This window comes from Cyprinodon variegatus, unplaced genomic scaffold (genome assembly GCF_000732505.1).
Source record: "Cyprinodon variegatus isolate N-32 unplaced genomic scaffold, C_variegatus-1.0 Scaffold238, whole genome shotgun sequence".
Classification (NCBI taxonomy): Eukaryota; Metazoa; Chordata; class Actinopteri; order Cyprinodontiformes; family Cyprinodontidae; genus Cyprinodon; species Cyprinodon variegatus.
This window is the reverse complement of record NW_015150691.1, coordinates 863,486-878,354: the sequence shown is the minus strand read 5'-3', so window position 1 is coordinate 878,354 and position 14,869 is coordinate 863,486. Positions and strand designations below refer to the sequence as shown.

General features: G+C 39.3%; 1 protein-coding gene across 1 annotated transcript in view; it reads left to right on the top strand.

The window, feature by feature from the left end:
* Positions 1-14,869, top strand: part of LOC107089095 (B-cell lymphoma/leukemia 11A-like) — a 43,465-nt gene that overhangs the window by 1,824 nt on the left and 26,772 nt on the right. Inside the window, exon 2 of the mRNA XM_015381657.1 lies at positions 2,077-2,469. Within this exon, the coding sequence (XP_015237143.1) occupies positions 2,077-2,469 (393 nt within the window). The remainder of the gene's footprint in view (positions 1-2,076; positions 2,470-14,869) is intronic.

The following is a 14,869-nucleotide window of genomic DNA, read 5'->3' as shown; positions in this document are numbered from 1 at the left end:
ATTTTTTGCTTTGTAATCTGCAAAAGGGAAACTTTTTGTAATATAACTTTTTGTAATATAACAAATGATTGAAAAATAAAATTTAAATGAAAAACATTTGCCATTTTTCAGGAATTAAGTCAAAGGATATTATTGATCCACCGAGTAATGTTGGCCTTAACTGGCAAAGTGAAATAGGCTAAATGATTTTCCTTATAATCAAAGACATGAGCTGCAGCAGAGGTCCAGTGGGAGATGACCTAAACTACTTAAAATTTAGCTCAGTAAGAAGTGTCTGGAAAAAAAAAAAAAAAAAAAGGTTTTCATTCACATGACTCGTCTTCGGCATCACAATAAGATTCCTTCCTTTGGAAAAACGAGAAATGTTTCTAACCCAACCTCACACACCTTCGCCTGCATCCATAGCACAAATCGGTTTAGATAAGCCTCAGTGAAATAGGCGGCCTGCATTCCTTCATCTTTAATGCAGTCAAACTTACAAATAACGGGGGCCTATCTCGCCTACAGTCCCTCACCACCTTCTCATCTGACCCGACGCTGAATTAGAGGTTGTAGCGGCGGCAAGAATTCATCACATCTTATCTCGACATCCCAGTTGGGGCGCCTGATGTCATTTACCATGTGGCTAGAACACTTCTTTTTAAAAGCTGCCTCTCTCTCCTCTCTGTCTATCTGTCAGTACTTCAGGGACCTACTCCACATCCAACCCCTCCATGTCTAACCTTGGTTCACAAGATCCCAGCACTTTTAACGAAATGGGGTCCAATCATTTTGAACTCAAATTAGAATCTATTTTTTGATTCTCAGAGGTGTTAGGTTCATTAAAAAAGCAAGATTGGCAGCACAATAAAGAGGGTCAAGCAACTTAATCGTTTGGCGGCTGCAGCAAGCTGAACGTGTCAGTCCTTATCGAAGCAGGCTGTGTTGCTCTTTTCTTATCTTTCCTCTTTTGCGAGCTCTTTAAAAAATGTCACATTTACACTTTAAATCCCGACCGTACTCTTTAAGATGCCTACATAAGTAAATGTTAGCAATATGAAAAACAGCAATTCACTTGTTCTCACATGTACCATTCTTAGCAGAAGTATTCATACCCCTTTAAACCTTCTTCCGTGTTTCAGTTTCTACAGACCTGAATAGATTTTTGAGGTCATTTTTCAACTGGAATCTTGAACTCCGCCTCAGTGATTTGGTTGTTTTCTTCCCTATACAGTAGCAGCTGTAATGCTATAGAAACTATTCCACAGTACAATGCTGCCACAGCCATGTTTCATGGTTCGCTATAACATGGCAGTTTTTCTTTAAACATAACAGTGAGCATTTGGACCAGAAAGTTCAGCTGTGGTCCATTCTAATAATGATTGATAATTGAACATTATTGATCTCACAATGGAGAAATTTACCTCTCCATTTAACCAATCCCCTTGGGGAGTAGTGGGCTGCCATCACGGGGCGCCGGGGGAGCGGTGTGTGGTTAAGGGTCTTGCTCAGAGAGCCAGAGTGGCAGTCTGTAGGAGAGGACTACATCAACTTCTTAAACATGCTTTTGCCTCTAAAGATTGCGCCTTGATGCCCCAAAGAGAGCTTTTCATAGCTTTCTTTCAACAATGCCTTTTTTTTTCAATCACAACTTTTCCAGGTATAGTAAGCTTATTGAGTGCCCCTCCAAAGTTAACACAGTCTCCACCCTTAATCTTCTCCTTGCACATTCTGTTAATTGAGGCGAATGACCATATCTTAGTAAGTTTTCAGGTTTGACCTATTAGTATTCCTTTTTCTAATGAATTAGGTCATTCTAGTTGCTGGAATGGATTTTATTAAGGGATATCAGAAGGAACGGGTTAGAGTAGCGTTCTAGGTCAGACCACACTTTTCAGATTTTTATTTGTATATAAATTTTAAAAAACATGTTTTAATTCCCCTTTACCTCCCAGTCATCCACTATTTATCATTTAGATAATATCATGAAAAAATTATATTTAAAATTATGAATGCTTTATAAGGGCAGTGTTGCACCAGTCTGCTGTTTTTGTTACCAAAAACCCGTTTTATTTTTTATTTTTTTTGCTTTTCCAGCGGAGCCACCCTCAGGTGTTTTAGGCGAAGAAGACTCTCAGGACTCCTCCAGGCTGGGTGTGGCTCAGGACGAGCCCCTTAAAGGGGATCCGGACCTGCTCACCTGCGGCCAGTGCCACACACGCTTCCCCCTCGCAGACATCCTGCTATTCATCGAGCACAAACGGAGGCAATGCCACGACAGCCTCTGCTCGGACAAGCCTCTGGACAGGCCTCCATCCTCGCCGCTCGCCTCTCCCCTCTCCACCTCCTCGTCTCACTCCCGAAGCCAACAGCTGTACCCGCAGAAGGCGCGTCACCCGGTGGAGGTGGCTGTACAGGTGTCGCCTCTGGATGAGGATTGTTTATCTGCACCATTGCAAGGAATAATCCCCAAGCAGGAGAATGTCACAGGTAAATACACAGGGAGCTTGATATGGGTGCTTGGACAGATAACACACTTTCTTGGATCACATAGTCTTTTTAAGAGGAAAAAAAGAGAAGAAAATATAAATATGACCTTAAATTTGCTTGGATTGCTTGTTGTTATTAGGATGTTAACAAATTAGCATAAAAAGGAGCAAAAATATTTGCTGCTGCAAAATGCAAAATTTCCCAGCTATGTCTAAAAGCTAAATGAAGATCAGGCGCCCTGAAAATGAAGGAAACATTTGGAGCTAATAAATAAGACAAAAATGCTGTCCGACAAAGACACTTATCCAAAAAGTGGGAGCCTGTCCTGCAGCACAGATGTGTTCAAATCCTGGGGATACATTTTTTCTCTCTCATGTGGTGCTCAGTGATGTATATCTTTCCCTTACTGGCTTATTACTCTGTCATACTGTATCTCTTTTACCCTCAAATATGCGCCTGTAGAGGTTCTAAAATTAAAAAGCGATGGAGAAGAATGTAATTATCTGTCAGCGCATAAGTGTTTATTTGAGGAACTCTTCAGCCACTAATTGTCAGTGTTTTTCTTGATTTGAAGTAATTAAGGACTTCTTAAGCTGGCTAGTTGGTTTGTTGGGTGTCCACGGGGGCTAAATGAGGCTGCAGTGAAAACACAAGTTGCTGTGCAAACAAGCATGCATCACTCATGGCGTTTTTTCTTACATAGCGCTCTTTGATTTCGTTCAGCACTTTGAAACGTTTGTTCCTGCTGGTTAAAGGGGGGCCGATAGCGCCTGCCGGATTATGCTGATTGTCTGGGACCGTTGTCGTTTAATTTGAAGCCAATGAAGACTAAATGTTTAGAGGGAGCTCCATGGCTTTCCTTTCCTGTACAGCATTAGGCAGAAACACGGATTTGCAGATGGCCTTCTGTAGAAAGCTACTGTTATTTCTGTGGGTTAGTTCTCCCCCTGTGACACAGAATGACCACTGTTACTTAGTTTACAATTTGTTAAACATCTGTGTATGCACCCCTACAAACACACACATAAACACATCTGACATGCCTTCTGCCTTTGTCAGCTGTTCAAACATGAATTTCTTTAGTAATTTAGATCTTCATGCAGTGGAGTTCACATGATATCATAAGGTCGCTGGCATTGTGAACAGGGCTTTATTTATTGGACTTATAAACTGTTTGGACTTTGTGTAATGGCAGAGCCGGTCCAAGATCGTATGTGGCCCTCAACAGTTTTGTTGGGGGGGGCTTTGTTTGTATCTTCCATGTTAAATAGTTATTTTTTATTCTTTTGACATTATCAATATTATGTTACACAGCAGCAAAGTAAGATAATCAATGCAATGTAATATATTATTATTTATCTAAACAATGCCTTGAATAAAAAATATATTTTGATTAATACTGCCGCATTTACTTACTTGTGCAATTTCCCAGGTAGAAATAAAAAAAATAAAAAAAAGATTTAAATGCTTTCTTTCTAATGGTAGCAGTTACAGACCTGTTACTAGTATCAAGGTATACCAGTGATATACGAATAGTTTCTAATAGTAACTGTTTTAAATCTATACTCTTTATATTAAAGCATTTAGAGATAGAGATCCAAGAAAGTACTATTTCGTTTTACTCAGTATTACAGCCCCCCCACCACCACCACTTACTGCATACTGTCAGTCTACTGGCTGAAAGAACTCTAAACTCTAAATCTTTTTTCATTTATTTACAAGAAAAGAAAAATCAGCAATTTGGTTATATCTCAATTGGCCAAAAAGGCAATCTAGGCATGAGAACTAAAACAGCATCTTCTATGACTCTTATCAGGGCTGGCAACCTCTTACTAGCATATCTCATAAGCATTCGGCTGCAGGCTGACTACCTGAGCAGCAGAACGTTCCAAATTTAGTATACTATATCAGCTTGTTATAACTTCAGTGTTCCCATATAAAGAGAAAAATGACAAAAAAATTGGATATTTTCTCAATAGACCCATGGAAATAATCATAAAATGAATCAATTTCATATTTTCGACTCAGTCTACCAGAATGCGGTAATCGACTTTGGCAGATGGCTGCTCACACTGAGCCTGGTTCTGCTGGAGGTTTCTTCCTAAGGGAGTTTTTCCTCTCCACTGTCGCTACAAGCATGCTTTGTGTGAGGAGTTGCCTTTGAGTCATTTAGTGTAACTGTTTTTTCTTAGATAGAAAACTTTGAATGCGTTGTGATTGGCCTGCCAGTTCTAGGGCATTGATCGAGGCTAGAGCACTTGCAGGCAAAAATTATTTTGGCTGCTGGCGGGTGGGGCAAGTTTACTTGGCTATTTTTTTTTTTTTATATAGCTTATGACTTAGTACTGTAAAAAGGCGGTAATGTTACACAAGTTTATCTCACTAAGAATCTTGCATCACCCCATGTTTTCCTCAGAAATCTGAATTTATAGTGATTACACCTATATCCATTTGAGTATTAACTATCACAAACTCTGTTTCAACGGGATGTTTTGCTTGTGTAAAAAAATAATTTGTACACCAGATTAGTTTCAAGCTTTGAACTTTTGGAGTAAGAAGAGAAAATGTAGAAAATGAAAGAAAAAACCTGCAGGGGAATTTGAGGTTTAAACTGTAAATGCAGAATGTTTGTGCAGAACACTCTGCGTTAAGAAGCCAGTCCCCTCCACTGCTGCTGGCATCACCTTCACCACCACCTCTGTTTTCTGCACCCAAGATTGATGGATGCAGACTGGCAGAGCCAGTGAGCCACCTCACACTCAATATGCTTGCTGCCATGTTCCTTCACCCTCTCAGTTAAAGTCTGACACCGAGCTGAGCCATCTCAATACATACTGTCCCTAAACTGGCTTCATTCTCGCTCCATTCCAGGAGAGTACATATGTTACAGCCCTGCACTTGAAAGTGCCCCCCCTTTTGCCCCTCTCCCTCCTACTGACCTGTCATTTGACACAGATAGATTTCCATATGGACAGCAGTTTGTAAAAGCAAAGGGACTCGGTTTAGGCTGAGAAAAGAGGCTGCTAGATTCAGAGGGTGCTGGAACCCAAGGGATGGCTGAACTTGTAGGGGTGGGGGTGGACATTCAGCAATAGACCCAGTGCCGGAAAGGAGCTGTGTCTTTCGGTCTATGTCTAGGGGACAGCTGGGAGTCTCTTGATTGCAGCTGGGGCTTTGGTCTGCTGTCTGGAGCTGCAGGCCGTTAGCAGAGGGCAAAGCAGCCTGTGTGCCATCATTTGCATGATAAACAATTTAAGATATGCATAGGGACACCGAAGCTGTTGTCTTGCTGTTTTTTTTTGTAATAAGGGCATCCTAATCCCAAAAAAACCTAAAGTGTCCTATTTAATTTTTTCATAAAATAACAGACCTTATGAAGCTCAGTCTGTGTTTTCAATAATCTTGTTTTATTGTAGAATTGTTTAGTTTAGGCTACACATGTAAGGTGGTTACAGAACTTAAGGCATACTAAGATTTTTCAAAGATCAAGGTTTAAAGAATGCGAACAACTGCTGTTTTACTGTTTTTACACTTTTATGCATCCAAAGCAATGCTACAGAAAAAGCCAGAGATCAGAATATGGAATATGAAGTTTCTCATCGTTGCTTCTCACCAGCCTGTACCTGTACACTGATGGTTAGATGGTTAAAAGATGTTTAGTAATCTTTAGGACTGAAACCATTAATTGGATTAATCACGATTAATTGATTAATTAAATAATCAAATAATTTAGTAATCGAATCATCGTTAACTGGAGTATAGAGACTCTAAAACATTCCTTTAGCTGGCAGAAGGACCCACTTAAGAATATATATATAAACATTTTGCATTTAAGGTTAAAAAAATATCCCTGTCAATTTGCTCTATCCAGAACTCCTGAAGTGGAAAAGTTTTAGCTTCATCTGGTTTAATTTCATTAAAAAAGTCTTCTTTAAGGAATGTTTGGCTATCGGATTATTAATCGATTAATCGAAAAAGCAATCAACAGAATAGACGATTTTCAAAATAAACGTTAGTTGCAGCCCTACTGATCTTATATCTCCCATGAAACAATAAATGTGCTGAATGGAAATATATCCATTATCAAAGGGAAAGCACCCACTCCCCTAATATATATATATATATATATATATATATATATATATATATATAGTAGCATTTCATACTGCGTAGAACCCTCAAACTCCCAGGCCTCTGGTAGAGGACCCAAGCTTGAGGATGACACATACCACCCCACGAGGGGTGAGAAAACAGTTTTTTTTTGTTTTTATATATATATATATATATACACACAAAGTGTATTGATTATCTAAACAGTGTGTGTAAATAAAACAGGAAGCAATGACATTTGATAGTCGCTGAATTCCAACTAACAAAATGAGCCACAACTATATCAATTTTCAGACCAATCCTTCTATAAATCAAGAATCACTCATTCGGCAACAACTAATGTTAGATTTGCAACTTTTTTACTGTTTGTTGAGTTCAGTCCATGACCCTTTTATTTAAAGAGAGCCAACGGCAACAAAGTAAGCAACTATTTCTGGTGTTATTGGAGACCTCTTGAGACATTTTTTTACTTTGTTACATGGTACTGTGGCCCTGAAGCTAATGTTAACTTTAGTTTTATTAGCCGCTAATAGTCAGTGCCCAAAGTTTTACCTAATAAAGAATTTAAAGTAGGGGTGCTGTATACGGTATATTGCATTTCAACCCAATTTAGTCGACCATTTCAATGAAAAGCCTTTAGTAGACAAATGCATCAAGAAAACCATTTAAATAAATGCTGTTGTATTAACGGATTCCAGCCATTAAGGAATATACTAACATCGCAACTCCAGTTCTTTGGTTTGACAAGTAACTTTGTGTTTTCGTTTTTTTATATATTTGTGTGAAAACCTAATCTCCTGCAGGTTTAATATTTTTTTCTCTATATGTCGAATAACTGGACCAAGATTTTCAATTTTTTAGGCTTAAAGCCACACTATCACATTTCAGTGTAAAAGCAGCTCATGCCCCATATTCTGTAATTAGCATCTCTACAGCTAATTTGTCTTTGTTAAATTATAGACTGCCACCCCATTTTTCTGATTATATTTACACATCATTTTGATTCTCCTTCTCATCCCTCAAAGCATTAGCACCTTTTACATTCTCACCAGCGTAGCCACATGTGTTAATGAGGCCACTGTAGCTGTGCCAAGCAACCGAAATCTCACTCTTTGACTCCTTCCAGTGTGCTGCCTCCATTGTAATGTGGAGCCAAATCAATACTGAGTCAATTATGGCGGCCACCTTTTCCACCCCTTCTTCTTCCTACCCTCCCCATAAGGGGGAAAACACCGTAACAATGGAGCAATATTTCTTAGCTCAATTGCTTCCTGTTTTCTGGCTGTGTGTAGTCAGACACAAAGGTGTTCAGGAAGCTCTGTGTTGGCACTTTGCCACATTTCTCCACCTCCTCTTCTAAGGCCTCATGCATCTACGCGGGGTGTCACTCAGGCAGAACCTGGGGGTGAGCAGTGAGTTACACTTCTGTGGGTGTGTGTGCTTGAGCAGGGGGGGTTGGTCAGAGGGGCTCCCTCGCTGTGATATTTTGTGCAACGTATGTGTGTGAAAGCATATGGTATCGTGCAAGTTTCTGTGCTTTGTTTCGGTGATCACTTTAATTGATACTGAAAAGGCACAGATGCATGCTGCTGTAATTATTGGACACCAGCTAATATTTGAGCATAAGCGCTCCTTTGTCTGTGAGAACTGAGTCTAATTTGACCACAGAGTCGCTTTGGGCTCTGATAACATCAGTCCTATTTTTGGCTTGACTAAGTTTTAATAGAGGTGAACAGGGATAGTTTTAAAGATGATAGGGAATTTTTGGTATTCGGAAGATGAGTTCCAAGCACCCTCAAATGTCGGTGAAGATTTGTCAGCCTTTGTTGTTGGATTTAGTGTTAGTGGCTCCAACTGCATTTAAAAGCCAAATAATACATATTGAGTGCGGATGTGGTGTTAATGCATGTGTATGTAAGAGAGTGGGCTTTGACCACTTAAATGCTCTATGGCTTTTTGTTGGTGTGTGTCAGAGGTAGGGGGAAAAAAAAGAAAGCATGTGCGTGGTTCTGTTTGTTAAAGCTTTATTACCCTGGGCGTGTAGGCTGAACATGAAAGAGTCTTTGACTTGGCCAGCCTTGCCTGAGGACACCTCTCTGTGGACCATGCCAGGCCAGACTTGGCACACAGTGATGGGTTTAAAACCCTGGCTGGCTGAAACATGTGTGCGCGAGTCAGAGTAGGTATATCTGTTTTCCACGTCAGCGAGGGAAAAGGTACAGTGAGGGGGGTGCCCACATACAGGAATCTTTGTTTGTCGGTCTGTATGTGTGAAAGACAGCAGGAGGGTCGGTATTTGCTGGAGTGCTTGTGGGTTGTATGTGCATATGCCATCCTTTGGTGGTGGTGGTGGGTGGTGGGGGGGTGTCAGGCTTCCTGTGTCTCTGTTTGTCTTCTAACAACCCAAGCACCACAGCCTCGGGCCATTCAGGTGGAGGCTAGTTGAAGTATGCACACAAACACAAGCACAATGTGCACAAAAGGAGGCTCATCCAAGTGCACTCGCAGAAACAAATCTGGTCGACTAACACAACAAATACCTATTTTAGTAAGTTACACACACACACACATACATGTGTGTAACATTTCCATTGACTTTCAGTCATTTGACACAGACCCCCCCCTTCACATGTAGCACCTGTGGACCTTCCGTCGGTGAACCTCTGTTTTGTCTAGAATAAATGTGCTGCCGGAGAGACCCCATGATGTGTTGTGAGTTGATGAGATGTGTCAGAAACATATGATCCTTATTTTAGCCCACCCCCCCCATGTCTCGTAGCGCTCCACTGGTTTGCCTCAGGGAACTGGAAACTGAAAGTTTTGGCTACATTAGCGTGTCTGCACCTCTTAAAGGCTTCCAACTTCCACTCTGGAGCTCATTCTCACTCTCGCAGACTTGGCCGCAGACCGAGTTGGAACACACATGCGTCACGGCTCTCTCTCTATCCCCTTTACCTACTGTCGGACCAAGAAACAGCCTTGTTTGTCAGCGATCGCGTCACGTAAGATGAAAAAAGCATCCTCAGAAATGAGAGCGTCCTGCCGCTGTCCTGTCAATAGAGTGGCAGGCAGTCACATCCACAGGTCAGGTGTCATTTGACAGCGTCAGGGCTTGTCATGCCAGCCCCTCCCTTTCACCCTGGTTTCACCACCTGCAGGTTAATGATTTTATTTTTAGGCAGAACAGAGACAGAGAAGAAAATGTTGCTTAGATGCAGCTGTAGCTCAGAACTGACTGATCAGACAAGGACAGCTGTGATATTTTAGGAAGGTGGTTTAGTTTGAAGAAGGAAAAGGGACAGATTTTATGGAGATGCAGTTTGTTTTTGTTTTTTATTGGCATCACTTTGTAAGTCCACAAATAGAGAAAGGAATTAGCCATATTCTTTTAGTTTTTAATACAATTACCCTCTAGTTGTTTTTACAGGAACAGTTCATAATTTTTGAGGTGAGGTTCTATAAAATGTTCTGAACAGTCAAGGCAAGATGGGGCAAGTTTATTTGTATAGCTGCTTTCATCAACAGGGAAATTCAAAATCACACAAAGACAAAAACATCAAATACACAAAAAGACACATTACTCCACTATGATTCATACAGTGAGTTTAAAGTAATGATAAAAATAACACAGTATAATTTTTTGTTATTTTTATAGTGAAGTAAGCATTGAAGCTATACCTTTATTTTAGTTCTGGTCTTGTTAATGCCGAGTAAAAAAGCCCCAGATGACATGATGGTTTTACATCATTCACACCTGCCCCAAAACTCTGGGAATGTCTGGTGTAATGTGATTCATTCCAGTTTCACATCCCTTGTTTATCTGTGAATACATTACATTATTTCAATAATTCTACCTACTTAAAACGAAAACACCTCAGTTTTTGTGTGTACAGTTTTTAAACCCTTTATTCTGGTAGTCAGAGTCTAAATGTTGTTTGCTTGTTTTCGTATTCTATATATTTTTTTTAGGGCTGCGGGAGATAAAAAAAACAACAAAAAAAAAACAAACAAAAAAATCATCAAACAAAAAAACCCCAGAAACAATACCCAGTGGGTGTTTCAGATGATATTCAAACATTTCCATGCTTGACCTGCACAACCAGCGGTCCAACTTAAATGTAGAAACTCCTTAGATAAAATTGTGCTCTATTTTTATCCACTCTTACAAATATCAGTTCTCAGCTCTTATTACTCCTGTACCACAACTTAAAATTATAATTTATTTATACAGAAGAAAGCTGCCTTTATGTTCCTGACATTGTTTCTTAATAAAAAAAAAAAAACTCTTTTTAAAAACATGTAAATGTAATTTAAGTTTAAAACACATATATAGCTGTAAATCACAACTGTGCATATAATTAATGTGAACTCATGTACAAATGAGGTGCATTTCAATTTTCAAGTTTCAAATTAGGTTAGATGGTTCCTGTGTCAAACATGTGCTGAGACAGAACTTGTAAGGTGTTTCCCATCAGCGTAACGGCTGAAGGGAGAGGAAAAAAATAGTAAAAGTCAAATAGCTTCAGTTCATAAAAACTGTTACTCTGACTATCCCAAGACCATTTCATGATTTTAGATATTTAGAGACACTGTTAATGAACTGTTAATGAACTTTAAACATCTAATAAACAATTGAATGTGTATTGATTATCTAAAGCTCATTAGATACTTAAATCAGGTATTTAACTATTATTTAGTTGTATAAATGTTTGAATTTTTAAATAGATTTAAAAATATTAGAGAAACTGTGAAATTAAAGGTATAGTGGAGGATGTTCTTTTTCTGGGTGGATCATCAATTTAAGTGGTCGTACTAATTTTCAATCATTCTGGTGATATGTTTACGTAAGGTCATCCTAAGTGCTCGTCCCCATTTTCACTTAGTCTGACATGGTGGAAAAATTGCAAATCTTGTATCTTGTAAAGCTTATATGAGCGATGCAAACAGCTAATTTTAAACAAAGCGTGCAAGAGGAGACATGTGCTTTTGCATGCGCTTACACACGTTCAATAGGCATTCCTTCTTTAGAGTGGGTACAGGGTTGAGCATGGGCATTTTGTTTTTAAGCCAAATGGGCGATTCTTTTCAAAAATTAGTAAAAATCCTTCACTATACCTTTAACATGAATTAACTTGGGATTGCAAAAAAGTAAAAAAAAAAGTAAAACAACAAACCACTGTACTTTTTCCCCGCTTGTTTTTAACTTTTTTAGAATGGCTACGTCCTGGATGAATGAGAATCTTCACCCAATTAACTTGGGAACTCTTGTTCACTAGCATACTGTTATAACTAGCTTAGTTTTTACAACTATACTCTCATGGAAAAATGTATTCTCAACATTGAAACACTGTCTATTGCTCTGTGGGAAAGCTTTATGTCTTTCTTCGTGTCATGTTTCTCACAAGACGACAATCCATGACACTCTGCTTCCTCCATCTATTCAAATGATAAATAATAGTCAGTTTCTATGTCAATAATAGCCCATTACAGACTGGCTGATGGTTTAAAGGTTCATTAAATAGCATTCACTTAAGGACGACTCTGTTTTGGAGATTCAAGTTGGGATCAGGCTGAGTCCCACTTGGACTAGCATGGACCACACATCTAGACTTAGATTTCGGCATATTTATCTGAACGTTGAAAAGACCTTTAAGAATGCCTTCTCCGCCTGGTCATGTTGTGGCCTTTGAGTTGCTTGTTGCACCATGTGCTTCATTTCTCCTCGGTAGTCATAATTTCATACATCCAGGTACGACATTTTAACAGTGATACTTCTGTATTCACGGTGGCTGCTACTAACACCAAAAAATAGCTAAACCTTTTTAAGTTTAGCATTTTTTGCCATTTTTCTCTTATTTGCGTGACATGTAGTCAGTCTTACATATGCTTCGTTTTAGTATTCATCAGATATTTCAGTTCTCTTTCTATGTGAAAAATACCTCGTACAACAGTGTCTTTGCCTTTTATGTGGTTGTAGCAGTTGTCTTAGTGGTCATATACATACAACAGGGAAACAAAGTGTCTACCAGTGGGAAACTGAAACACTATCAACTTGGAGATTGATTCACTTCTCAGTTTTGAATTCCAAGGTAATCAAACGCACCAATAGCACTGCAGGACTCTTGCTTTGTCTTTCTCACACTCATAAAGATAAAGCTAAGGACACACAGGAGGTGTGGTTATGAGGGATTCTTGTTAATCTGAGACTACAGATTCTTGTAAATGGTTGGCTTTCCATCTGCCTAACTGCAGACTGCTTCAACTCTGACTGTAACTCTCAGAGCTGTTTACTAAGAACATACATGAAGTTTTGTAAAATATAAATGTGCACCCGTAGTGAGATTTATTTCACAAGGGGCTTGAAAGCCGGCTTGCCTCCTAATAGTTCAAATCCAGCCTACATTTGATCTTCTATTAAAACCCCACATCTTTTAAATGTTGATTAGAGGATAACGACTTTTATTCATTCATTTTTTAGGGAGTCATAATTTAGTCATTAAAAACACTTTAGGCTTTAAAATGTTTTGGGGCCAGAATGTTTGCTTCTCCACAGAAATGGGAAATCACATGGTGGAGCAAACAAGACCCTCTTGCACACCAATGCTAATTGCACATTCATGAATGCATACATGCATGCACACATGCCTATACTTTCACTTCATCCACACACCATACAACACTGACCCACGGTCCTCTTTCCACACATACAGAGCCATAAATGCACACTCCTGTCCCAGGCACCCTTTACTTTTTGCAGGCTGAATCTCACTGATAACATACTGGCATCCTCATTTAAATTTGAAGCGCTTCTTTAATCTTCAAAGGCCTGATTGCTTTATGAATATGCATGAACTGAGCTGACTCTCAGTTCATTACCTTGTTGTAAATTCTAATGACCATTAGGGCCCTGCACAGTAATTGCCAATTGTTTTGCATTTTTGATTAGCCCATTACTGGAGCACATTCTGAACATGTCTGCCCTGCCAGGCCACGGAAAGAAACAGCAGGAGGAGGGAGGGAGAGTGTGCAAGTAGGGAAAATTTGATGGGTAGTGAAATAAAGTGTAGGGAGTGTTAATTTTGAGGACTGGCTGTAGGCTGAGGAAGAAAGGACTGTGGAGAAAAATACACAATGAAGTTCCATAAACAAGCTCTGTTTAAGTTATCTAGGCAGAGTCTGAGTGCAAGAGCATGTACCTGGCTGCCTTTTGTCAGCAGGTGTATTTGTTGACTGCAAACTGCAATGTCTGACCAAATTTGTGCACACATCCAAGTTTACGTGCAGCTCTGTTCGCTGGACGGGACAGTCGGAGTGCTGGGAGTGGAGAGATTCTGGTAGAGCTTCCCAACGCACGGTGTGTCTGGGACTCATGAAAAATTGATGGCTCCAAGCAGAATGGCATTGCCAGGCTACAACTTGATAACATCTAATGGATAATTTAGCACTCTAAAACCTGCAAGCCTCTCTCCCCTCCCTCCTTTTGTAGCTTGGGGAGAGCAGAACAGCTGCTGGGCTTTGGAGGCGGATATTGTGGCTGTTTGTCAGACACATAGAGGAAAGAAAAACAACAGAGGGAGTGAAAGACAGAAAGGGACCAATGAAACTACCTTAAAATCAGAGTGGGTATAACCAGAGTGCCCTGTAAACCTTTTTTTTTCTGAGACCCTCTGGAAGTTGGCATAGAAAGGTTCTTGCAATAGCCCCGATCATTTGGATGTTAGCATAGGTGAGGATAAGACATAATCTCAAATTTTCTACCACTATCATCCTGCAATTTATGCACACTGCTTGATCCTACTGTCATTATCTTATAGATAGTTATCAAAAGGCCGGAAATGGAAATAAGTGAATTAGAAATGCTCCATGTCTGTAGGATACCGGTAGACGGCATCATACAAGATTATTCCAAATCTATTACCAAAACTTTTACTCATTATTTATTCATTCTTTTAAATGGGTTAAGGCTTTGCCAAGTGCTGGGGAATGTTACAGAAATACTTTAGATGATATATCTTTAAAAAGAAAGTAAAGTAGACTATTATTGATATAGACCTGTACAAAGTTGAAAAAGAGAAAAAGGCAGTAAAGGTACATGATTGTTTCTCTCACAAAGCAAGTGGAATTTGCATATATCAATCTTATATGAATATGTAATCATTATTTATTTTGTCAAAATTAAAATGAATGAAATAAATAAATTTAACATGAAATATGTTCCTTTAGGTACAATAATAAGGCATTTCTGCTCTACTCGCCATTGTTTATAACAGGATGTAGCTTTATATTTTTA